General features: G+C 49.9%; 1 protein-coding gene across 16 annotated transcripts in view; it reads right to left on the bottom strand.

Annotated features, from left to right (window-relative positions):
* Positions 1-27,033, bottom strand: part of ST3GAL4 (ST3 beta-galactoside alpha-2,3-sialyltransferase 4) — a 175,216-nt gene that overhangs the window by 71,833 nt on the left and 76,350 nt on the right. For 10 of the 16 annotated variants that reach the window (XR_012657228.1, XM_075073548.1, XM_075073552.1 and 7 more), the window contains one exon: positions 1,013-1,088. Coding sequence is in view for 4 of the 16 variants with exons in the window: in XM_075073544.1 (XP_074929645.1) it covers positions 1,013-1,088 (76 nt within the window). In the remaining 12 variants the exon portion in view is untranslated. Of the gene's footprint in view, positions 1-1,012; positions 1,089-3,822; positions 4,100-4,199; positions 4,343-4,377; positions 5,076-23,912; positions 24,009-27,033 lie in introns of those variants that run through there. The other 6 variants (XM_075073546.1, XM_075073551.1, XM_032772023.2 and 3 more) reach the window with 5 other exon arrangements.

Here is a 27,033-nt window from a genome sequence, read left to right as displayed (position 1 = left end):
AATTACACCTTAATGACTGCACTAGATTCAGGTTTCAGTGGTAGCCATGTTAGTCTATATCACGAAAAAAAAAACAAGGAGTCCTCATGACACCTTAGAGACTAACAAGATCAGGGCTGCCCAGAGGAAGGACCCCCTGAAAAACTCTCGTGGGGGCCCCTGCAGGGCCCGGGGCAAATTGTCCCACTTGCGCCCCCCGCAGCCCTGAACAAGATTCATGGTTTAAGTTTCCCAGCAAGTCACTAATCTGACCTGAAATTGCATAGAACACTCACGTATGCATCCTCAAGGGGCCAAGTGACAGCTCTGTGACCCTGTTACTCAGAAACAGACCATGCAGCCTGCACAGAGTCTGACTACACCCCGCACAGAGTGAAACATGTAAAATCATTTTCACGTGGAACAGGCTGGGGGGAGAGAGGTCTCTGCATCCCTGCGGTCACATGTGAACATAGCCACACCTGCACCAGCAGGTCAATGCATGAGCATTGAATCAAATCCAGGTTAGATTAGCCTGGAGTTCGGAGGGAGGGTTGAGAGCAGGGCTGGCTTTCACACCCCACAGACCCAGAGCCCATGACTGTTTTTTTTGCTGGTTATGGGCGCCTTCCAAATGCTAATGGTAAATAGAAGGCTGGCATTTCCATGGGGTCACAGGTTCTGAAGAACCGTTATCAGAAAAGAAGAGGATCAAAAGTTACTGGAAGAAAAGCGTGCGGTTGGGACGCTCTCTTTACAGAACATATGGGTCTTTGTTTCAGGTAACACAATTACTGGCTATTCCCCAGTGCAGGTGTTCTCAACCCAAGGGGTCCATGAACAGGGGTCATGACCTCCTGGCCCTTCCCATAGCGTTAAGAGGGAACAGGGTCCCTTATAGAACCACTGTCCTAGCACTCAGCGCACACAGTGGCCAATAGTGACAGCTGAATCGCTCTGCCCTCCTTTCCTTTAGAGAAAAGTAAAAGAATACAAGGAACAGTTGGGGGGGTGGGAAAAGGAGTCTACTTACATCCGTCCCCTCATTCCAAAGCCGAGATGGCAGCACTTCCGCAGAGTGGGGCTTTACAATCCCACTCTTCCTTCCCCTATCAAAGGAAGACAAGAGACAGAAGGAGTACTTAGTGCAGTGGCATACGGGGAATTGTTACTTCTGGGGGAATTCCGTGCCACTGCACGTGCACAGAATTCATGTCCCCTGTAGATTTCTTTGCTTCGCTGCAGAAAAATGACTTTCTGATAGGGAAGCTGCAAGAACAGTCATGCACCATTCTCTCTAATAGAGTAGTTACACCGTTTCAGGCACCCAGAGCAGCCAGCGGAGAGGTAAAACACTGCGGGGCTGGGGACACCCCAGCCAGTGACTCCTACCCTGAGCCGGAATTAGCTGCTAGTTCCGGCTGAGCTGGAGGCAGGAGAGGACAGGACTTCCTCTTCCCCTGAAAGGAGTGGCTGGGGCTGTGTTAGACCTCCCCAGAAACCTCCCCCACCTGCAGTAAGCACAGCATCCACCCCTGCTTCCTGCGCTCATCGCTCCTCACCTGTGGGAGGAGGGATCACTGTACCAGGAGCTGCTGTCCCATCCATCTAATCCCCATGCATCCAGACCACCCATATCCAGACACATCAGCCAAGCCTCATCCCATACCCCAACCCCACTGAACCTCAACCCCTGCACGCGGAGCCCCCTGCACCCAGACCCGTTGCCTCCAGAGCTCCACCTCTTCACCTAAACTACTCCCGACTGATCTCCCCACCCTGACGAGTCCCACCTCCCTGTGCCCCCACATCCAGACCCCCATGCCACTGACCTCTAACTAGCTGCACCCAGACCCCAAACCACCCCCACTCCCCAGCACCCAGACCTCCCAGCTGAGACCCCCACACCCAGTTCCCTCCACTGAGCCCCAACCACCTTCACGTAGAAGCTCCTGCAGGGTCTCGTTGCCCCTGCACCTGGAACCCTACCCCCAACGAGCCTCTGTGCATCCAGATCTTCCCACACCTTGATCCCCCATTGAGTTGCCTGCATCCAGATTGTCCCACACAGAACTATGTCATCCCACACCTGGATCCCCCCACACTGAACCCCTGCACACTTGGATCCTGCTTGGTTGAGTCTGCCTGCTCCACACCTGGCGCACCAGGCACAGAGGAGCAGGGCCCCAGGGTGTTTCTGGAGCAGGCCCAGGTCTTGAGCTGTGTCAGCGTCGGGTGCAGCCTCACCGCTGAGTCCGGGTCCCAGGCGTGGGTGGTAGGGGGGCTGCAGGGTGATCTCCCACTTTCATGCAGCCAGTGGCCTATGCTCCCCACTGCCATGCTGGAGCCTGTGCATTTATTTATTGACAAATAAAACTTGCAGAATTTTAAAATATTGTGTGCAGAATTTTTAAATGTTTTGGTGCCGAATGCCCTCAGGAGTAAATTGTGCATCACTTAATTGCTTCTTGAACTCTGTCTCCACTACCCACCGGATAGGCGGGTAGCAATCAATCTATCGGGGATCAATTTATCATGTGTAGTGTAGATGCGATAAACCAATCCCCGATCGCTCTCCCGTCGACTGCTGAACTTCAGCTCAGTGAGAGGTGGAAGAAAAGTCAACAGGGAGCCACAGCCATCCATCCCGCACAGCGAGGACGCAAAGTAAGTAATTGTAAATCGATCTAAGATACATCGACTTCAGCTACGCTATTCTCATAGCTGAAGTTGCGTATCTTAAATCGATTTCCTCCTCCTTCCCCCTCGCCACTTAGTGTAGAGCAGGCCTTGTATTCAGAGCCACTAGAACCCACTGCGCTGGGTCTGGGGAGTTATAGGACACGAATGTCCCCATGCATCTCACCACACACCGGCTGAGCTGTGAATTCAACCTCTGAACAGATCATTCCCCCTCCATCTCTTCCATTGCTCCTGCTACCGTGATCTAGTATTGATTCCATTCCATCAGAACCCACACGCAGGGCTTGTAATTTCAACTTGGTCGATGCTACCAATCCCAGCTCTTGAGCAGAAACAGAAGCTGCTACCTGAGATGAGCAGGGGGCATCTGGAGCCTGAAACTCAAAGCCATTTGTACTGCTGGTGAAATGCAGCATCTCCACCCATAAGCAGCAAGCTGCAAGACTCACTGACTGATTTTGAAAATGTCCAGCCCAGGATGGCTTAGTCTAGTCTTCTCAAGAGGATGTTTACGTATATTAATCTGTCACAGCAATAACTACACGCCCTGCTGTGCCGCCTGGCTGCTTAGATTCCAACAAACAGGGCAGATGCTCTGCCATACCTAGTTTATCAAAGTGGCACAACACACTTAACAGCCCCAAGGAAAAACAAATTGAGCTGAATTGCCTGGATTCTTCTGATAAGTTTCGGGTCTTGGCAGTTTCGGGTCTTGGCATTTAGCTGACACAGACCTCTGCTGCTCTGGGAAGTTTAAGGGAGGATATAAAAGAACCAGATCCTAGGCATAAACCTTCACGCACATGCACCTCTCCTTTCCCTGCACCCACAGGCTGCTCTTGTGGAGAGCTGCAGGCCCAGTCCTGGTGCAGTGTCTGCTGTGTCTCTGGTAATGTATTAGCACCTCAGTGCATGGAGCATCAGTGATGCTGTGGGGATCCTGATGCTAAGATCCTCCCCCTCCTCCCAGGGCAATCAGTTAATAGCCATGGCACTAGAGAGGATGGGGACACGTCCAGACTGCTGGCCTCAGCTGATTGACCAGGAACCTTGTATTCCATAAAAGCAGCAAAGAGTCCTGTGGCACTTTATAGACTAACAGACGTATTGGAGCATGAGCTTTCGTGGGTGAATACCCACTTTGTCGGATGCATGTGTTCCATGCGCATCCACTGTGAATCCTGGCAAAGGTACAGCAGGATCTATTTGGACTGGAACTTAGCCTGATAAGGGAAACCAGGGAAGCCCCGTCGCTCTGGAGATTACAAACCAGTGAGGGAGAAAGCATCTTTCAATAGGCCAAGGGTTCCCCTAACTACCATCCACAGCCATCTTGTCTCACCTTCCTCATCTCTGATGGGGTTGTTATAACTACCTCATGAGTCATTCCAGCTTTAGCTGACCTCCAGGAGGGGTTCCAAACTTTTATTGCTCTGCGTCCTCCCCCTGGAGTCTGATGGGACATGCAACATCGCTTCCCACGTTCAGATTTTCATAAGACTTGCAACCCCACTTACATGCTATTGCATGCAGTTCTTGTCAGCAACTGAAGGCAGTGACTCCTAGTAGTTAGAGCAAGACTCCTGCACCCAGCTGGCCACTAAATCACTTTGGACCAGTCTTTTAACCTCTCTCTGCCTCTGGCTCCCCATCTGTAAAACAGATCCAACAATCATCATCATCATCATCAAGTACCTACTTCAGAGGATGTTGCATGACTCAATGAGTCTGAGGCATGCAAAGCTCATCAGATGCTAATCTAGAGGTCAGGTTCATCACAGAGCTGTTACTGCAAAAGACAGTTTAGAAACACAAGTAAAGAGCCAAAGAAGGACCAGCAGGTGTCTCCACTGCAGGGAGGGCTGAGCAGCCCAGGTGCAGCATGAAACGAGGCCAGCTTCTCACAGCGGTATCTGGGCTTTCCAGAAGAGAAGCGATGGGATGCAGTCAGTTTGTTGCCCACCATCATCCTCATTCTCCTTGGGAGTGGAGCTCTGAATGACTCTAAGCCTACATCTCAGCTGAGAGTTGTTCTTTCCTTGGCTCACTCCTTCCCACCAAACCTTATCTCACTGCTCCTAATGGGGTGTCGCTGCAGTGTCTTCCCTCCTCGTATTTTAAATAGGATCATCTATGTTGACTACACCGCCTAGCTTGGAGAGTGCCAGAAACATAGTTAGCCTTCAAGGTCATTAGACAGGTATGTGAATCCTGAGCCACCTGACACATCCTCCCAATCCAACAACCTGTTTGTGAGCCAGCCATTTATCCACCCTACTAGGCAGCGCTCCTCAGATCACTCAGCAAGCTTCCCCCGCTCTACAATCCAGTACCTTTGCGACAGTCAAGATTAGAATTAGATCTGTTGCATTGCCATCAGCTGCCCATTCCGTTAGTAGGTCAAGGAAAGCATGACCAGGCCCCCTGCCCATGCTAGCCATTACCACACAGCTTAGCAGTTGCTCTCCCATAGTAGATTTTCACCTGGCAGAGAAGCTTATTTAGTGCTGCTGGAATGTGTCAGAGTGACATCACTGGAGTTTAATTGTCCTGTGGATGGACAGAGGAGGAGGGGGCACTTACCGTGCAGGGTGGGCTGTACCCCCTGTACCCACACCCCCTGCCTGCAGCCAGCCCCTGCTGCACTCCCTGCCTGCATCAGCCCCACACCCCCTGCCCTTCCCACAGCCAGCCCCTGTCTCCAGCCAGCCCCACACCCCCTGTCCTGCCTGAGGTGTACAATAAAGTTCCTCTTAACCAACTTGATATTTATAATATATGACGCAATGTACATAATATATAATTGTGTTATTATTTATATAGTTATGGAAAGTAAATAATACATGGAAGAAATGAAAGGCGCTTTTTTTACATTTTTTTTTTTTTTTTAGTCATCCCTGCCAGGTGCCCGCTGAAAATGTTCGAATTAGGCCCCACACTTCCTAAAGCCAGCCCTGTCTCAGAGTACAGCAGACGTTCCCCCTAGAAAATCCCAGCTTCACTCTGACAAATATGAACACCTTAGAACATCGGAGGAAGCAGATACCAGTTGTTCCATCAGAGCAGCCCAGGGCAGGTAGGGCTCAAGTCTCCACCGGAGCAGTGCAGGATGGGAAATGTTACCTAATAGCCTATAACAGGTATGAGACACCTCCTATGTTGTACATAGTCAGTGTACCGTGACAAGGCAGAGGGAACAGACTCCCAGCTTCATTCCAACTGAGCTCTGCTTTTTAACCACTCAAAACAAACTCGGCAGGACTCAAATCCTCAAGCCCAGAGGCTGTTCCATAAACTCTGATCACACGTCGCTCCCAGAGGCAGCCGCGAGCCACCTCCAGCTCTGGGTTGTTTGTGTTACCTAAGTGACAGACTACAAGATGCATGTTCCCCAGAACAGCACCTGATGCAGTAGCATGTGTGGAATGCAGTGAGGACCCCATCTGGGCGCACACATCAAAGAACAAATAGCCGGCCGGAACACACCACATAGGAAAATGCAGAACATGACCTCATCCCTGCAGCACTGGGATTTGCTAACATTAGAGAGGCAGCGGGGGTAAATGACAAGAGAATCCAAAGCATGAAGGGCGAAGATGAAGAGGAAGGATGTGGAGGAGGTTGAATAAGCACTTCTCACTTTTTTCATCCTCAGGTCTCAAAGCGAAGGTAGCATTATCCCCATTTTGCAGAGAGGGAAACCAAGACAGAGAAACGTGCAGCAACATGGCCAAGGTGACAGCAAATCACTAGCAGAGCCAGGAATAGAACCTAAACCCTCCTCAGCCTGAAGCCCCATCCAAGAATCCGTGTATCACAGCTGCAAGCTCGCAATCAGCTGACACGATCCATCGCAGAAGTGGCTGTATTTCATTGGTCAGTGAAGAGAGTCAGCGAGCAAGGACACATCATCATGGCTTGATCAGCAGGCTTTATCAGACAAACGATCATGCAAATATTGTCAAGGAAGGATCAGTAAAACCTTTTATTGCACACCATGATGGCACCAATAATTATCCTAGGGCAAATTTCAACACAATATTATTCTTCAGCTGCTCCTCTGAGTCTCCTGGGATCCGTAGTTCCAGCCTTTGCGTTTTACATATCTGCCAAGGTGGAAGCACAGCACCCCTCTCCACCATGTCATAGGGTCCCTGCATGCAGTACAGGCTCAGAATGAAAGAGTGCCACGTAGCACATACCAACTGCTCTTCCTAGAAGGCTAGACATGTTTCTTCAAGGTTCCCTCTGCAGCACTGACCAAGCTGGACTCTGCTTACCTTGGGAGGAGCTGATAAAACAAGAGTCCAAGGGGCGCTAACGTTTGCATTCAAACCCAACTTTCTCTCACACATGACATTACACTGTTTCTTATGACTATCATGCAATGAAAGATCCCATTGTAACATCCAGGCGCGCCGAGTTACAGCTGCTCTGGGAACCTCATGTGACTTCCGAGAAGCTCCAATCTCAACCTCAGCATGGCATTAATAAATACAGCCCACTAATACATTCCCAGCACATGCACACACGTGATATCCACTATGAAGACTTCTTGAACTGGGCTGCAGCGAAAACAGTCCCCAGACAGGTTACACATCTGGAATACTGAAATAGCAAGATTCCATTATACAACAGCTGGTCAACACCATCAACATTAAGGTCTCCATCCTGCTAGTGGCCCCATTAGCAAGGATACACCACGCTGTGGATGATTGCTAACAGCTCCTCTTGAGCACACTCTGCTCTCTTACTCCAGAACTATTTTATGAAGAGGGGAAGAGGCTATGCATATAAGGGCCACACTAGCTCCCATTATGTTTTGGAGAGCAAGTTAACGCTCTCTCTTCCGCTGCATGCTGCAGCAGCCTGTCCATACTCCCAGTTTCTGTTTGCAATGCTTGTCTTAGAGGAGTTGAAATCTTTCAGAGGGTTGAAGGGTAACAACCAGCTGTGGAGCTCATGGCCCATCATTGTGAATGGGCAAGTCCCACAGAGAAGACATGTTTTGCAGTATCCCATGGTTACGTACTGTCTAATGGTCAAAGCAGAACACTGCAGTCAGAACGCCTGGGTCCTATTTGTGCCTTTGGGCTGCTCGCTGAGGGAAACTGAGGCACTCTAGCCCCCCCCCCAAGTGTTGTTCTCCTTGATTTTAATAAAATAAAATTAAAATTCATTGGAGATATACCAATCTCCTAGAACTGGAAGGGACCTTAAAAGATTATTGAGTCTAGTCCCCTGCCTTCACTAGCAGGACCAATTTTTGCTCCAGATCCCTAAGTGGCCCCCTCAAGGATTGAGCTCACAACTCTGGGTTTAGCAGGCCAACGCTCAAACAACTGAGCTATCCCTGCTCTAGTTGCTCCAGTTACTAACCCTCCACAAGTGCCCAGCCTCAGTGGGAATTGGGGTCAAGGTACAGGTGCTGCTGCTGCAAGCAGAATGTGGCCTGACATCTTTATTGGCTACACTGGTACAGCTAGACAAGCTAGAAGAAAATAAATCAGCTTAGCATAATGGATTTACAGTCGGAAATCCAGCTCAGCCCTAATCAATGCCCCCATCTCTACCCAGCACCAGCCATGCTTGCCTGGCAAGCAGAAAGGAGCAGCTCCCTTAGAACCACCACTCATCTGTTCTGCTCCAGCAGAGGTCATCAGTGCTCAAACATACACTCACGAGCCAGCGCATGGGAGTGCAGACTGCACTGTCTCCAGCATGCTGTAAGGCATGATTTAAAGTTGCTGTGAAGAGAGAAATCTCCTGTTTGTGCATTTCCAGTTTAGGCATTGCAAGTGCAAAACTGGGGTCCTCATTGTCTCTAGAGGAGGTTGCAATGTTAAGAAGTGCATGGAAGCTCTCTCAAGAGATTTTTAACTCATTCCATCACACATTACTGTAGCATTTAAACCAGGGGCTCTCAACCTTCACTAGTGCTTTTTATGTAGCCTGTTGTAAAACTAGGCAAATCTCTAGATGAGTTGATGTAGCCTCGGAAGACCTGTGTGCATACCCCTGGTTGCGAACCACTGTTCTAAAGCCTTTGCTTTCGTGCATTTCTAGAGGAGAAGTGGAAAAGGAAATGCAAAAACATGCATTAGCAAGAAAAGTATGCAGGCATTCTCCAGAGAATGCAACACAAGCGTAAAGGCAGGTTAACGTTGTCACGCTTTACTCTGCATTAATTCTGGTTAATTTCAGATCATCACTTGACTAAAACAGATTTGCCTTTTTGAGGGAAAAACCATTCTGTTTGCTGTGGGCTGCGGAATTGGTTCTTAGAACTAAATGACAAGGCTGGTATTTTTAGACAGAAATAAGTACAAATTCTAGACTGCACCTGACCTATCGGTTGTGTTAATGCTACTGAAACATCTGTGGTGTCACAAGAGACTTGTTTAGGGAGCGTTCCCCTTAAAAAACAGGCTAAAGTAACACATGGTGCGCAGCATCCCGTGGGCAGATACTGAGTCTCTTGCACTGAAGATCAGAGAGGCCCTGCCTAGAGGGCTGGCTGACCTTTGTCTTGATCCAAAGCACATACATTATACATACAGCAGATAGGCTGGGTGTCTCCAACCCCCATGGGTAACCACCTGTGATAAATGAAGGATGGGGGGATAGCTCCCTTTTATGGACACCCAGCCAGCTAGCTATAAAATCCCTGTTATAGCTGTTCTCTACTTGCTTTACCGGTAAAGGGTTAAAAAGGGAGTGGGGACCTCACCAAAAGAGCCAATGGGAAGACCAGAACTTTTTAAAATTGGGGGAAAACTTCCCATTTGTCTGCCTGTCTGTTGTTCTCCCGGAGAGCAGGGACAGGGCTGGAGCTAGGCTGTAATCGCTTGGGCCAGGTATGAAATTCATCAGATCCTACCTAGAAACTACTCATTTGGAACCCCAGATATGTAAATAGATCAGGAAATGTCTAGGAAGACGCAGTTAGGTTTATCTCTTTTCTTTCTTTATGACTTTGTGGATTCTTCTGTGCTAACCCCAGGTGCTTTTGTTTTGTTTGTAATCTTTAAGCTGCACCTCAAAAAGCTATCTTGATGCTTAATCCTTGTAATTATTTTTTTAAAACCTAGCAAAAGGCCTATGTTCCAGATGTATTTTCTTTCCTTTTGTTTTTAGTAAAATGTATCTTTTTTAACAACAGAATTGGATTTTTGTGTCCCTAAGAGGTTTGTGCACGTAGTTTAATTAGCTGGTGGCAACAGCTGATTTCTTTTGTTTTCTTTCTCAACTCTTCTGGCAGCGGGGTGGGCGGGGGGCAAAAGGGCTTGAGGGAACCTCACAGGAAGAAATTCCCAAGTGCGCCTTCCAGGGTTCTCAAAGGGGGTTTTGCACTTGGGTGGTGCCAGCATCTACCCATCCAAGGTCAGAGAAAAGCTGTGACCTTGGGAACTGAATACAAGCCTAAAGTGGCCAGTATTAATTTTTAGAATCCTTGTGGGCCTCCACCTTCTGCACTCAAAGTGCCAGAGTAGGGAATCAGCCTTGACATGGTGGCAAAAGTGGGATCATTCTGAACCAGAAGCACCGACCTCAGGATTTTAAAAGGATATTTTTTTCCTTTGGGCAGCCTGCAAAGCCAGGGAGGGTTTTTTTTTGTTTTTTTTTTTCTTTTTCTTTTCTTTTCTTTGCTGCCTGAGAGGAAACAGGTATGCAAAGGGTTCAGCCTGCCAAGCCAGGGAGTCCAACAAGCAGTTTATTTTTTTTTCTAGCTTCGTGGCAACGAAATAGCTTGGCTAGAGCAGGGCAGCCCCATGCATGAGGTTGCGGTTGGACACCGAAACCCTAGAGCAACCAGTCTTCCCAAAGCGCCACAGAAAAGACAGACCCAGATCAAGCCCGGACATCCAGCTCCTGGACAGAAATGCAGAGAGGGGATGGGGGACAGGAGATTTCCCAGGACGGAAGGGTCAGCCCTCCCCAATCCGGGATCCAGATGCCAGGATGGAGGGATGCCCTTAACCCAGGCCAAGTTCTAACTGCGGAAGAAAGGAATTTCTTCCTAGAGATGAAGCGCTGGGAGGCGGAAGTGGAAGTGAAGCGCTTGGAAGCAGAGGCGAAGTGCTTGGAGGCAGAAGTGGAGGAGGAAAGAGAGGTGAAGAGCTTGGAGGTGGAAAAGGCTAAGCTGGATCAATCGGGTAGTCCTAACAGTCCTCCTCCAGCTACCGCACCCCATTCCATGAAATTCCCCACATACAAGGTAGGCGATGATACAGAGGCCGCCTTAGAAAAATCTGAAAGAGCCTGCCTTGGATACAACCTCCCTCCAGACCAGTATACGGTGGAGCTGAGGCCACCACTCAGTGGACCCTTAGCAGAGGTGGCAGCTGAAATGCCTAAAGAACACATGAACAAGTAAGACCTTTTTAAACAAAAGGCCAGAATTAGGAAGAGTCTAACCCCTGAGTATACCAGTCGGCGGTTCAGAGCCGTAAGGTGGAAACCAGACGTGGCATTTTCCCAACATGCCTACCACATTGTAAAAAATTGGGATGCCTGGATATCAGGAGCAGATGTAAAGTCTGTGGAAGATCTGTCTCTCCTCATACAAATGGAGCAGTTCTTAGAGGGTGTTCCTGAGGAAGTAGAAAGGTACATCCTAGATGAGAAGCCCAAAACTGTGATCGAGGCAGAGAAGAAGAAAGCTAGTAGCAGTTGGTGTGAATACCAAAAGGGGCAACCAACTACTCAACGCTTTCAGTACAGCAGCTGCATTCTAACCAGATATACTCAGCACTCCTCTAAAGGCAGTGTGATGGGTGTGTTCTACCCCACAGCAAGCGCTTTGTACCAGGCAGCTGAGGGGCTAAGTCCTGGATGTTGTTACATGACCTCACAGTCTGTTTCTCAGCCAGGCCCAGGCCCTGGAATAACGATGCAGGTGGAACTCCGGAAGCAGAACCACAGTCATTTATCCCTGGCAGAAGGCACAACAGCACCTGCCCTCCTGCTGCTGCTGGTCTGGCTGTACAGCAGTTTCTACCCCATCCCTGTAGGATGCATCTCCCTATTGTGGACTTCCTTGCAGAGTAGCTTCCTGAGAAAAGGATCTCCCCTCCCCCAGTCTGGGAGGAGCCATGCTTATTAGGGGCTGCCTATGCAGGGCCAACAGCCACCAAGCCTGCTGCACCGGCTCACCTGGTTCAAGAGATGTTTAATTGGGGGAGGGAGGGGTGGAGTCTGCAATGTCTAAGAGGAGCTCCCCTCGCCCAGCCCTGGATGAAAGGAGCTGGCAGGCAGGCGGGGTGATGTAGTTTTAGTGGGGATGTTGATTTAGTGGGTGTTGGTCCTGCTTTGAGCAGGGGGTTGGACTAGATGACCTCCTGAGGTCTCTTCCAACCCTAATCTTCTCTGATTCTATGTAACATTACAGAATCCAGGCTGAGCTAGCAGAGAGGTTTTTGGATTTTTTTTGGGGGGGGGGGGGTAATTTTATTTTATTTTATTTCTGATGTTTGTTCAGCTGCTTAAGAACTATATTTGTACAGCTGCTGCAACGGAGAAGGTTGGGGGGGGGGAATTAAAGTATGAAGTTTGAATGAATTTCTCTCTCCCACAGCCTAAAGTGGCGAAAAAATAGAAACATTCAACGATGGAAAAGAGAGGAGAGACTTGGTTCAATATTTAAAGAGTTCAGAGACACTCCAGAAGGAGTTTTCAATTTCAGCCCCTCAAGTTTGAGTCCGGAATCTGCAGGAGAGACGATTTCACAAGTACAAGCTTCAAGAGCTATTGTTAAACATTCGAAAATGCTTTTTAAGTAGCCATGGATTCCAAGGCCAGCAAGGACCATGGTGATCATCTGTCCCACCTCCTGTATGACACAGGCCAGAGAACAGCCCCAAAATAATTCCTAGAGCAGAGCTTTTAGCCAGACCTACAAATGGATTTTAAAATGGCCAGTGACTGAGAATAGACACAGTGACACATTCATCTCCAAGGGAACAACAAGGCTAGTGGCAAGGTACAAGAGCGCAGGCAATTTGTTAGGGCCTTCCCCAACAGAGGGGGGGTTCATTTGTGACAGGACACAATGGGATGGAACAGGCAGGATCCGTCTGACCTGGAGTCGATACTGAACAGCTGGATTGAAGCACAGGGGCAGAGCTGCGTCAAAGGGAGGGGGCAGGAATGGACTAGCAGGGATGTGGCAGGTCAAGATTGCGGGGCATCGGCAGAGCTGTGGGGGAAGCTCGTGACAGGATTCAGAGCTGTACCAAAGAACAGGGGACTGGGACAGCAGAGGGGGCTGTGGGTGAGACGTGACGGACTACGGTCAAGCTGTGTGGGAACCAGTCACTCTCCCCCTGAGGTTGCCTTCCCCATCACTCCTCTCTTTACATTCCTTTACCCTTCCTGATCAGACCTAGCCTGAAGTCCTCCGGAGAGTTTGGCTGCCCTCCCTTCGAACCTCTCCTCCTGGTCTCTTTGGCACTGAGTCATCAGCAAGGCTGCGCCCAGCATTCCGAGTGTGGGCTCAACACAGATACAGATTGATTTGGAGCTCATCGGTGCCAGCTGCAAAAGGGCAGCCAAGGAGGCACAGAGAGTTTAGAACTTCGGCAGGTTTGTCACTTTGCCAAGGAGAAAGCCACATGCAACGTCCAGCCTTTCCCATGGGTTTTCAGGTACCTAACTCCCATTGGAGTTGGACACTTAACTACCTTTGAGGATCTGGGCCTTAGTCTCCAGAGGTAGAGAGATGTTAACCCCACCTTATATACTTGGTCTGACTATGAAGGAAACATGCCGGCTCTTTGGTAACAGGTTTCCAGTTGGACTCTTCTTTTAGCTGGAGGCTGCTGCGTATCGGAATGATCTGCAGGGCGGGTTCCTGGGATTGGACATGCAGGAAGGAGATTTGCATAGCAGATCCCAAAACAAAAATAGGCTCATTGGGTTCCCAAACAGCAAGCGCCTGGATCCTGTGGGAGGATCGGGGATGGAAGGAGAGATCAGGGACCAGCATTACACACATGCTGTTCGCCCCAAGGAGGGGCCTACGGTAGCCTCAGGAAGGAGGGTCTGTGGCTGAGGCTTTGAACTGGGTTGGGTTCACAGCCCAGCCAGACACTTGTTGTGAAAGCTTGATGGAGCCATAGAAGGCCACATTCCCAGGTGCTCAGCACCTGCAGTTGGGGACAGGTTTTCACAAGAGCTCAGCACCCATCAGCTCTTTTGAAGAGACATCTCTTAATTGGTGCAATGGATCTGTAAAACCGGGATAACAAGCCTGTCCTACTTCACCGGGTTGTTGGAAACAATCACACACAGTAAGGAGTGCGGCGTGCAAATACCAAAGTGACAGAGGCCACATAAGATCCCCACAGGGGTTGGGAGGAGACCAGAGACCTGCATAACTTTGGTTTTTCCCTTGGGGGGGGGGGAAATTTGTTTGCTCAAAGCAAAAAAAATAAAAAAAAGTGTGTGGGTGTGTGTGCAGATTTTATAGGTCAGAACCAAAACTGACGCAGTGAAATGCGTTTATGATCAACCGTACGAGAGTCGAAAGGTAACAGCACACACCTAAAGAAAAATTTCCACTTACTTTTTGGTTTGTTAGACTTTGTGCTATGGAAAATTCCAACAATGAAGAAAGGGGGTTCTTATCAAGCAAGTCTCAATCAAATCAACATAATCGAACAGCCCCGCCATCATTTCCACCACAGCTTTAGCATGCTAGGGAGCAGGAACAGTCGCTCCGTGAGTGGGTGTGAAACTGATGTTACAAAAAAACCACATCTGCACCAATAGGAAAAGAATAATATACATAAAACCGAAATGTGGTGCCAACACAAATCCCCCAGCTGACACCTGGAAACTTGAGCTTGTTATCTCAGACTTGGTAAGCTCGCTTCTTATCTACAAGGACAACCCGAAACAAATTGATAGGAAGGTGGATCATTTCTACAGACATTCAACCTTGAGGTCCAGACTAGATCGCTGCTCATCCCACAGCCTGGGCTTTGTACACAGATGACAAATCTAAACATACACACGCACACACCTCAGCATGGGACACAAGCTTCTGAACACGCCTAGAACATCCTGAACTCTCCGAGAATCTGCAAGGTCTCTACCACAGTTTTTCCACCCGCACAAAGATACCTTACACTGCCATACCCTTTGGGTATGTCAACAGCTGGAACGGGGGCTGCGATTCCCAGTCCCAAATGTAATGCCCTTCCTTCCTCCCCAGTTCTGAACTATTTCTATATAAACATTGCATAGCACTCTAAGTTTATGCAGCGCTAAGCTGCAGTGTGAACTACATTGCTCAGCTGTGGTGCCAGCTATAAATAGAACAGCTGTATCTTTCTTGCCCTGAAGTGCTTTAGGTTGTCTGGAAAAAGAAATAAAAAGAGATGATACAAAAAGCACACATTCTGGAATTTTTACTATCCAAACGGTGTTGTTCATCTGAGTTCATTTTGCTGCGTAGATGCAGTTTCACCAGTTTCATACCCCTGCATTTAGCATTCCTGCAGAGCATGAAAAAGGAATCACTCAGGCCTTGCCACAGGGACTGGCACACGAAGACAACTGCAACACTCCTCAGATCTGGAAGGTGTCGCACACTTGCCTGCCAGACAACCATCACATTCCCTTCCCTCCGTCAGACCAAGCCCACTTCCTGATTTCCCCCCAGCACCGGGCAAGGTCTTCAGGTTCATGAAGCCAACGGAACTACACCAATTTACATCAGCTGAGGGTCTGGCCCCTGGATTCCAAGCCATGTTTGCACAAAGCTCAGCACTGGCAGAAAGTTTGAATTTCACATTGTTGAGGGAGATTTTAGGCTTTGCGCAACAGATGGTCAATTTCACGTCTTCCAGGAAATCGGCAGCAACTGTGGACAGCATTGTGAATGCAGCCTCCCCCTCGCAGATCCTGCAAGGGGAAAGGCAATCAGAGCTCTGTCTTTTCAATAACGCAGATCCTGGGAGAGAGGGGCCAGACTTTGTAGTCACCCCAGCAATGCAAAAAAATTCTTAAGCCCTAATTGGTGAAAATGGTTTAAAAGGAAAATAAAGTTACTGTTTCTGGAGCCTCGTTTATTTCCATTTTTCTAGACAACATTGGGACCGTGTCTTTACTAGCACCAGGATGTAATGAAGTCATTATACCCATAAATCAAGAAACAAAAAGCTCACAGGAGGGCTCTGGATTGGCTCTTTTTTTTTTTTTAGTTAATATAAGCAATTCTATAAAAATGTCCTCGTAAATACAGGGGAGGAAGATAACAACAATACACATTAGGAGACTGTTCATTAGCAAACGCAGCTGTTTGCATGGCCTTGCTTCCTGACCAGCTTAGTCTGTAGCAAGTTATCAGCCAGGTCGGAACAGGAGAATCCAGTGGTTTGCAGCTGCTCAGCAGGGACTGGTTAGAATTAAGATAACACACTACTGGGCTCAATCCTGAAAGCCATGATACTGCAGCTTGTAGGGCACACAATCCCGAGTCAAAGCTTCTCTAGGTTATCCCGTTTCCTACTGTTGGCCCTTCTGACACCAGGGTCTGTTCCCTGTGCTGAGCAATACAAAGCCACCGTCACCTACCTGCTAGTCAGCTTCCCGGTGGAAAAGAAATCAGTAGTGTGGAATCTGGACTTATTCTAAGTACAGCTTGTCTTATTTACACCCATCCAACAGCCCTGGAAGGAGATGGTCAAACAGCACGCAAGGCAATCCCCTCTACCGGGAATCACAGCCTAGCATCAATGCCTTGTTCCCAGAAAGCAGCCAACACAAAGCCTTGTAATTTAAAGCCATGGATCACAGGATTCCTTAATGAGGCTAAATGCTCCGCCAAGCCAGCATAATGGGCTTTAACTTCCTGGCATGGTTGCTCACACATGATCCTGGCACTGTTTTGCCCACACGCTGTTGGGGCCACTGCCCTGTGGGAAAAGCACAACCTGGAGGACAATCCCATGAAGGGCAGGGTAGCAGGAGCACAAGAGGAGGTTAGGAAAAGGCTGGATCCTGCTGTTTTGAATGAAGGGCTAGAATCTCCCAGTGGGGCTACTGAACCTCTCCAGGGCCTTTCTGCTTAGCACTTGAACTCCCTGGCCTTCTGTATCTTCAGAGAGCATGCACAGACACTACATCCAACACCCTGCGGGGAAGGAAATGGAGGCACAAGTCATATGCATAAGATCACACACAGAGGCAGTGGCAGAACCTGGATGAGAACCCAGCCAGAGTACACCTGGCACAATGCACGGTGCTCACGGGACTCCCACGATGTGCCTCCACCACAGTCCACACAGGAAACCAGGCACCTGGGAGAACTGGGGGGACACGGTACCATGGCAGCCCAGGCTGACATTGGTTAATTTGACTTTAATTGACCCAAAAAGTTTCATTCTGAAACCAAAAGTTTTGATGATGGATGGATGGATGGATGTTCCCCCAATGGAAAATTTAAATTTTACAGAAACCACATTTTCTGTAAAAGAGAAAAAAGAAAGAAAAATTCCTGAACTGCTCTAGTTGCATCACAACATCCAGGCATCACCACGAGACAGCCTCAGTCCATGCACAGGTTTTGTGCCTTCTAGAGCTGGCATGTTTATCAGAGATTAATTAGCTGGAACTGTGTTTGTTTTAATGCCTAATTGTAGCCTAAAGGACTTTTGTGCTCTTCAACTACTAGCAAGCATTTTATCAATATTCAAGTGGTTTATTGGGAGAGCGGGCCATGGGAAGGGTTATTAATGGACCAATCAATGTCCTGAATGCTGCCATAAAACAATGAGATCATTCCCTCCTATATCTTTTCTGAGCATTAGCTCATCTCATCACAATGTATACGAAGCAAGGAATAACTCCATCCACCAGCCTCAACGGGAGGAGAGCACACAATAAAACATCTGGAATCCTGCCCTTGGCTGGGTGGAGTACGGGGGTCCCTGGTATACGTCTGCCCCTTATCTGTTGTTGCACATATTTTTCGCTCATCAATAGGGGAACAGAACCGTACTGTAGGTTGCAAACGACAGATATGCGGATCGGGACTGAGATGAATTGAAATATGTTCCCCTATTGTACAGTGTGTGCTTTTGTCTTCCAGTGGCCCCACAGGGCCACCGATCAACTCCCTCTCCTCCCGACAGAGGTAAGGAGGCAAAGGCTGGGGGTGGGCATGAGGCCAGGAGCGGAGTCCTGGGCAAGCAGCCAGAACCCCGTGAGTGGGGCCAGTGGCAGACCCCTGGCCGTGGGGGGCCAGTGGCCAGGACCCCAGGAGCAGAGCCCTGGGAGTGGGGGGCTGAGTGCAGGGCCCCGGACATGGTGCCAGTGGCCAGGGAGCAGGGCCAGCACCACAAGAGCAGAGCCCTGGGCACGGTGGCTGGGAAGCGGGGCCAGCAGCCAGGACCCGAGCCTCAGGTGCAGGGCCGGGAAACAGAGTCCCGGCACAGGGCCAGCAGTCGAAGAGCGGGGCCGGTGGCCAGGACCCAAGCCCAGGGCTGGGGAGTGGAAGCCTGGGCATGGGGCCAGCAGCCCCGTGTAAAACCTGAGAGTGCTGCAGCACTCCCCGCACCCCTAGTCCCCATGCCTATAGGAGAGGGAGGAGCAGGGACAGGGCACTCTCAGAACTGTACTGGTGGATCCCTGGCATACATCCATTGCTCTTTTTAAGAACACAACCCCAACCTATACCGGGGACCAGCTGTTATGTTTCCTTGGCCTGCTCTGCTAGCAGAGCAGCTGCTCTAGGGACTGGGTAGAATTGGGCCCAGTCCTATTCAACGTATTCATAAATGATCTGGAAAAAGGGGTAAATAGTGAGGTGGCAAAATTTGCAGATGATACAAAATTGTTCAAGATAGTTAAGTCCCAGGCAGACTGCAAGAAGCTACCGCGGGATCTCACAAAACTCAGTAACAAAATGGCAGATGAAATTCAATGCTGATAAATGCAAAGTGATGCACATTGGAAAACAATCCCAACTATACAAAAAAAATGATGGGGTCTAAATTAGCTGTTACCACTCAAGAAAGAGATCTTGGAGTCATTGTGGATAGTTCTCTGAAAACATCCACTTAATGTGCAGCAGCAGTCAAAAAAGCAAACAGAATGTTAGGCATCATTAAGAGAGGAATAGATAATAAGACAGAAAATATCTTATTGCCTTTATATAAATCCGTGGTATAGCCACATTTTGAGTACTGCATGCAGATGTGGTCACCCCATCTCAAAAAATATGTATTGGAATTGGAAAAGATTAAGAAAAGGGCAACTAAAAGTATTAGGGGTATGGAACAGCTGCCATACAAGGAGAAATTAATAAGACTGGGACTTTTCAGCTTGGAAAAGAGACAAGGAGATATGACAGACGTCTATAAAATCATGACTGGGGTGGAGAAAGTCAACAAGGAAGTGTTATTTACTCCTTCTCAGAACACAAGAACTAGGTGTTACCAAATGAAATCAATAGGTAGCAGGTTTAAAACAAACAAAAGGACGTATTTCTTCACACAACACACAGTCAGACTATGGACTAGATGGACCTTTGGTCTGACCCAGCATAGCCGTTTTTATGTTCTTATGTACATGCCTCCCGCAGTTAAGGCTTTTTTCATCAGTTTCTCTCCTGAGCTGTTGTGCAGAGCTGAGTGCTGTTGAGCAGCTGCGACATCCCAATCCAGAAATGGCCACATTTCATTGTTGGATTAAGTGATTTCTGTCGGTGCCTCTTGGAGATGCAGCACAAACCTGGAATCCCAGGAGGAAGGGGTGACAGGTGGCTTTGAGCCAAGTCTGGCCTGCTCAGCAGCTGAAACTGCCCCCACGTAGCCCATACCAGGCTGCCAATGGGTGGCAGCACCACACAGACCTGTCTTTGCAGCGCCCACTGTGGCCCTACTCCCAGCACACCACTGACAGCGGAGCTTGCTCATGGCCACCCTGCTCTGCCCCTGCCCCATGGGAATTCTCCCCTGGCCTGACGCAGCCTTTGATGGGCTGCAGAGGGAAGGAGCCAGAGCCTGTATTTTAGATAGACACAGACAGAGAGGCAGGCTGCAAAGACCATCCTCAGGGCTACGGAGCACTACATGAAATGAGAGAATACTGAATATTTACCAGCTAGGCATTACCAGCCTAGGAATTATTGCTCTGCAGTAACTCTTGCTTTCATTGAGAGCAGAGCATTCATCTTGAGCACCGGACAAATCCCGGCCACCAGAGTAGAAAGTCCCCATTTCCCACCCTTCACTTGATAACATTGCTCATTTCAGACACAACCCACCCACAGAGCAGAGGGCACCTTCTTCTGTTATATTCTATCCATTCCAGCCTCCTCCTGCCTGATCAGTCACTCCAAAGCACCAGGCAGCCAGCGGCTGCGTTCAGCGAGGCAAAGCTTCCTCTGGGAGGCTTAACGAAAATCAGATATGTTTTCTTAGGGAAAGATCGATGCAGTCTCCTTCCCCAGCCAGTCTCAGAGCACACGCACCCCAGCCCAGCCCCGCACTGAGCACCCTTACAGATTGCCCGGGACAACTACTTCAAAAAAGGGGGCAATCCTGGGAAAATCTGGACAGGTGGCACCACTCTCCCCTGCTGCCCTATATACCCATCTTGTCAAAATCTAATGTCCCACCAGCAAGGGGTTAAGCGCAGCAGACGGAGGGAGGGCCCCACTACACCTCTCTCCAGCGGGAAAAGATTCAAGTTGACTCAGTTGTTACACAACCCTGAGCAGCAGAAGCTGGGAACATCTGGAACAGCAAGAGCCGTAGCTTTGAAGCCCACAAGGTGCTCCCCTGTGTATTTTTGAGGCCTCTCTGGGAATCCCAGAGGAAAGGCAGTTCGGTGAGTTGGAGCCAGCACACCTGGCTGTCCCTGGCTCGCTGCAGGGCAGGAGGAGGGGAATGCAGCCTCATGCTGCTGGCCAGAGACACCAAGAATCCTGGACGGGGGAAAAAGGCTCTAAGAAAGAGGACGACAGCTTGGCAGTGAGTGAAGGGCCACCTGCTTGCAACCCCACTGAATGCAGAGCCCCGCTGCTAACACAGCAGGCAACAGTTCAGTAAGTCTGCTCCCAATGGGTGCCTGTGTGCCCAATGCACCGTCGCCAGCCCCTCCAACCCTGCCACTTTGGAGCAGAGCCGTCTTCCATTCCCCGAGTCCAATGCCTAGCGCAAAGGGATGCTACCCTGACTGGGGCCTCCAGGCACATCTGCAATATAACTGGAAGTAACCCATAGCCCATACCATGGCCTCTCAGCTCTCTGTTCGGTTGCCTCCATAGGAAAGGCCACCACCCGAAGGGTTAAGAGAAAAACAGCCTGCGCTTCTCTTCCTGAAAAGTTCTCCTACATTTCTGAGAACCACAAGTTCCTGCAGAAGGGGGAGCCCTGAGGGCGGCTCATGCAGAAATCAGGGGATACGGAATCACCATTAATCCCTGTAAGCACAGGAGCACAGACAGTGAGATAGAGGCAAGCAGGAAGCAAAATGGGAGTCTAGCAGGCAGAGAGATTCCCTCCCAACCCTCCCTGGCCCAGAGCTGCCAGGGATAGAACAACCACTAACTCTGAGCGATGCCACCTACCCCAGCTGAGACAGACGGGACACTCGCTTGTTTGTCAGGTGGGGCCGGGGAGGGGAGGGGGGAGGAGACAGGATTCTGGTGTGGAAATGGAGCATTATTAAAAGTCTCCCATCAGGGAAGGAACTCAGGTGACCTTTCCCCTCCTTGACACCTACACGAGCCCAGCACCGATCTGGAGCCCGCCTTGCCCAGACTGATGACTGGTCAGCACGAGTGGTCTCACTCCCACTGGTAATGGACAAACGCCCATATCAAAGACCCCCCTCAGCCATCCCCTCAATGACCATCTCAGCAGAGACTCCCCTCTCGCTGCTAGAGCGCTCCCCACCCGCCAATAGGGTAGAGCCCCAGGGGCAGAAATTGCTGCCATCTGTGCCGCACCCATTCCATGCACAAAGCACTTCTGCTGCCAGGTTGCCACGTGCTCTCCTCCTCCTTCCCTTCTGCCCCAGGGCCACACCCCTTGGAGCACCACAGCTTTCCTAGGAGGCTGACGAGCATCCCGCCCATCGAGTCAGTGGCACAGTGGGAACAGAACCCAGGGGGTCTGACTCCTCGTCACTGCCCACAACCACCAGAACCTGCTCCAGGGGTCTGCAGAGATGGAACACGAGCACAGTTCGGTGGTCCGGAGGCTAGTGCTTCCTACTGCACATGGGCTCCCGGGCCATCCCCAGCAGTCACACGGCACCATAGTCAGTCCAGCCATTCCCACAAGTGCATATTGCCAGCAAATGAAGCTTCCCATTGGTCCTCCAACACCTCTCTCCCCCTATGCCTGTTCCTCTGCCCAGGGCTGTCCCCTGCCCCCCGACCCCAACACACACTTCACCTGACTGCTGCATATGGCATGGGGGACCTAGCATGCAGAATCATCAGGCTGCGATCACCATGGGAGATCCCACAGGCCCAGCCGGTTCCCACCTTGTACAGGGCACCAAGAGCAACCAGACTGGTCTGAGGGTTGTGGACTCCTGCAGCTTGGCAGCACCTCAATCCAGCTCAGAGGGAGGGAGCACACGCAGGTGTCACGGCGTGTGGGGGAGACAAGGCCCTGCACCCCCGGCTTCCTGTGATTCACTAGGACTCTCAGCCAGCCAGTAAAACCAAAGGTTTATTTAGACGACAGGAACACAGTCCAAAACAGGGCTTGCCGGTACAGACAACAGGACTCCCTTTAGTTAGGTCCACCTGGGGGCCCCACGGAGCCCACAGCCCTGTTGGGAAGCCCAAGGCCCATCAGGGTGCCCCTCTCCATCTCCCAGCCAGCTTCAAAACTGAAACTCCCTCCAGCCGTCTCACTCAGCCTCCTCCCAGTCCTCTCCCAGCCTGTGTGTCCTTTGTCCAGTTTCCCATTCAGAGGTGCTACCTGGCCTCCAACCCCCCTCCTGGGTTCTCATGTTACATGCTCAGATATCCTCCCTTCCCCAATGCAGACAGTCCCAGCAAAACTCCCCTGCAACCTTCTCAGATCAATACTCCCCACTCAGTATTCAAAGAACACATCAAGAACATTCCCACTTCATCACACCAGGTCACTGCCTGGGCAGCACAGTGCTGGCTTTACTCTGCTGGACCAGACAGCACAGCAGAGTGCTGGGCGCCCGAGACCAACGCGAGCAGCTCCACCCCACTGAGAAAGCCTGGGAAGGCTGCCACATGGAGAGCAGGGCGGGAGCCTCCATCCAGCACTGATGGGTGTTAGCTCGGTGTGGGCTGGTGGGGCGAAGATGTGGAATTTCTCTGGCCGTCCACCCCAAATGCAGTCCCCGCCATGCTCTTCCCGCAGTCTGGACTGGCCTCGCTCACCCTTACCCAGCAGCCTGATTGGCTGCTACCGCAGGGATTTCCAACCCAAAGAAACTGTCATCGTCTCACTCCTAATTCCTGCCATCTGTTGACTGGCTCAGATGCAGAATTCGGTCTTTGTTCCCACTGGCATACTCAGCACTGCTGGCTTTCCAGGAGCTGGGCTGCACTGGGCAGCCGGTTCCCTGAGCTCAGCAGATTAGTGCATGTGGTCAATATCACATGCCATCACACAGGCAGGGGAGGACTAAGACCTGGATCAGGTGACAGCAGAGGCCCCAAGCAAATATGTTTCCAGCAGCAGCTTCTGCATGGAGGGGTCTCTCGCAGCTCAGTTCTGGAACATAAGCAGAAAGGGGTATGAGTCACAGATGGCTGACCTGTGACTAGGGTGACCAGATATCTCGATTTTATAGGGACAGTCCCGATTTTGGGGTCTTTTTCTTATATAGGCTCCTATTACCCCCACCCCCTGTCCCAATTTTTCACACTTGCTGTCTGGTCACCCTAGCTGTGACTAACTCTGTTCTTCCACCGTGAGCATTAGCTGCCCTGTCCAGCACAGCATATCTCCCACTTGTAGGGATCAGCATTGCTGCCAGGTGGTCGTGACTTGAGTAGGCAGTGGAGAGGGCACTGGATTGGGAGTAAGGAGATATATGTTCTATCCCTGCTCTGCCATTGACCTGCTGTGCGATTGCCTCTCTCCCCCATCCTTTCTCAGTGGAAGGGACATGTCAAAGAGCTCCCTTAACCCCTGCTCTGAGAGTTACCACAGATAATGCACAGGCGAGGGGAAGTGGTCCTAGGACACTGGACATGACCAGATGTTATATACAGCTGTATGTTGCCCTCTCAAGGTATCACTTCCGGTTGTTCACCATCCTCCAATGTACCCATTCATGAAAGCTGGGCTCCCAGAGAGTCTGCACACCTGCAAGGAGCAGGCAGAACTTACTAGAATGATCGGAAGAGCCAAACGTTGTCCTCTCATTTTCCCCACGTTTCTATGTGTAGCTATGCACATCCTCCAAGAGACCCACAAAAATGCTTCCAGGATCTTTTCCAGAGTCAGCCCTTACAGGTGAGCCTACAAACTGCAGCACTAGCGCCCCCTCTCCCACTTGTCCCAACCACCTCATGAACGACCCAAAGCCAACAAGCCAAGGGGATAAATGGCAGCACAGAAACACTTCACCTTCAGAGATCAATGGCTTATTAAAAGAAGGGGACAAAAACCATCTCTAAAGAGAGATCCCTTGCTGCTGGGGCTCTGCACTCCCAGAGTCCATGCCCCGTTGGGAGCAAGCTTCCTAGCGAGCACGAGGGGGCCAGCATCTGCCATTCGTGGGTTAACGTTTACAGATGCAGCAGGCCCATGCGCCATTGACAATAAGCCAGCGGAAGTGCCACAGCAGCACAGCTCAGCCTGTACTGGTGGGTTTCTCATCCAGGAGTCTTTGAACAGGCGACATCAAAGCGATAACGAAGGCTACTTGAGTCAAACAATATTTACTGGACTCTTTATTTGAATTTTCAACAGCTCAGACTGCAGCTCAGCATGACACAGACCGCCCAGGGGGATGCCATGTGGAGCATCAGACAACACAGATCATCACTCCCACGCCACCAACCATATGCAGATGGAAACCAGAACCACAGGCAGGCTAGAGGGTGCTGCAGACCAGCAGCAGGGAGACAATGTACAGACAATTAAGCCTCAACACCCTTCTGGAATAGTTCTCTGTATTTACAGATGGGGAAACTGACTTGTAGGAAGGTCAGGGGTCTTGCTAGAGGTCACACAGCGACTAGACTATAAGACCCTTGGAGAAAGGGGCTATCTTTTTGTTTTGTGTTTGTAGAGCACCCAGGAAAATGGGGTCCTGATCCATAACAGGGCTCCTACGCACTATGAAAATAAGTAGGAATAAACTCTGCAGCAAAGCAAGGAACACAAACAAGAGTCCTGCTTCAGAGTCTACTATGGTAACTCTTAGATCACAGGTGGGCAAACTTTTTGGCCCAAGGGTATGGAAATTGCAAAATTAGGGGTTGGGATGCGGGAAGGTGCTACAGGCTGGGAGCGAGGGGTTCAGAGGGCGGGAGAGGGAACAGGGCTGGGGCAGGGGGTTGGGGCATGGGAGGGGGTCAAGGGTGCAGGCTCCAGGGCGGTGCTTACCTCAAGCAGCTTCCAGAAGTAGCAGCATGTCCTCCCCTCCAGCTCCTACACGGAGGCGTGGCCAAATGGCTCTGCGCGCTGCCCTGTCCGCAGGCGCCACCCCTGTAGCTTCCATTGGCCACGGTTCCCAGTCAATGGGAGCTGCAGGGGCAGCACTTGGGGTGAGGACAGAGTGCAGAGCCCCCAGGCTACCCCTATGCATGGGAGCCGGAGGGGGGACATGCCGCTGCTTCCGGGAGCCTCACTGAGTGGGATAAGCCCCTGTCCCTGCTCCCCAGCGAGAGCTCGAGGGCCAGATTAAAACGCCTTGAGGGCCAGATGCGGCCCCTGGGCCGTAGTTTGCGCCCCTCCCCCTGTATTAGATCATTAATCCTTTTTATTTATCTTTTCCCTGATCATTCTAGGATGGTTTAAAAACATTTCAAGAGATCTGTTAATATCACCCTAAAGAGTGTGAAAACCAAAATAATTTCTAGGTCCACACTGGAGTTCTCCTACACCAGCACGGCCCTGCAAAGTCTGGGTTGCAGGCACTGCAGGGGAATGCTTCTTAACTTCAGTACCTTCACTGGAACTTTAAAGAGAAGAATACACAAATGATTCAGAGATACAGTTCTAGTTGTCTGAGCTGGGGTAAAACAGGGATTGGTCAACAAATTAAAAATCTAAGGAAATTCTTACTCATGTACATGAGAATTCTTCATGCAGCCAATCAGCGCAATTACCCATGGCTCTCATTCAAACCAGCACTTAAGCATTCATCACAATCAACAGAATTTAAGCAGAAGCTTACAGTTTAAACTTCAGTGCCTTGCTGAATCAGGGACCACTTGAATAAGGATTTGCAGAACTGAGCCCTAAATATGGAGATCAATTTAATCCAAAAGTCCCTCTAGAGTTTTTCCTACTCACTGAAAGCAAGTACTGTTCAGTCAGCAATTCAGCTCTGGGTAGTTGCAACCTACCAGAAAGAGCAAGGAAGAGACAGTGCATTGCAGTGAATACATCAGAGAAAGAAACAAAGAATGAACACTGCTGCCAGTCATCAGCAATGTCACACTCTAAATGAGCACTACCAGTATGATATACTGTAGGCTTAAAATTCAACCCATATTGCTATTGTTCTAATTTAGACAGGAAATGAGGGTCCTTTAGATTCCAAAGGGTTCCCCGTCTTTAATTTAACTTTAATTAAAAAATATTAGAACTCCACCCTGCTGTCAGAGAATTCTATACAAAAATGAAAGTTGTAGCAATCAAGTGATTAGAACTGGGTTCCTTCTCTCCGGGCAGCAACATCTAATGCTTGAAATAGACAAATGAGCAGGGCTCGCTGGGTCTATTCCTGCTCTGCCAGTGCCTCACTGCAGCCTTGGGCCAGTAACTCAACCACTGTGCCTCAGTTTCCCCACCAATTAAAATAGGAATCCTATTCATCTGCCAGCTGGAGAGCATTGAGAGGTTTAATTACAGATTTACAAAGTGCTTTGAGACAGGTTTCAGAGTGGTGGCCGTGTTAGTCTGTATCAGCAAAAGGAACGAGGAGTCCTTGTGGCACCTTAGAGACTAACAAATTTATTTTAGCATAACCTTTCGTGGGTTAAAGCTCAGTTCATCAGAGGCATGCAGTGGAAAATACAGTAACAAATTTATTTGATAAATCCCACAGCCCAACTTAATCAATTAGTCTTATTAGAGCTAGTATGGCAACCCCCATTTTTTCATGTTCTCTGTATATATCAAGGGTCGGCAACCTTTCAGAAGTGATGTGCCAAGT

This window comes from Chelonoidis abingdonii, chromosome 18, assembly GCF_003597395.2.
Source record: "Chelonoidis abingdonii isolate Lonesome George chromosome 18, CheloAbing_2.0, whole genome shotgun sequence".
In the NCBI taxonomy this organism is placed as follows: Eukaryota; Metazoa; Chordata; order Testudines; family Testudinidae; genus Chelonoidis; species Chelonoidis abingdonii.
Note: the sequence above shows the minus strand (reverse complement) of the source record. Positions and strands in the feature narration are given on the sequence as shown.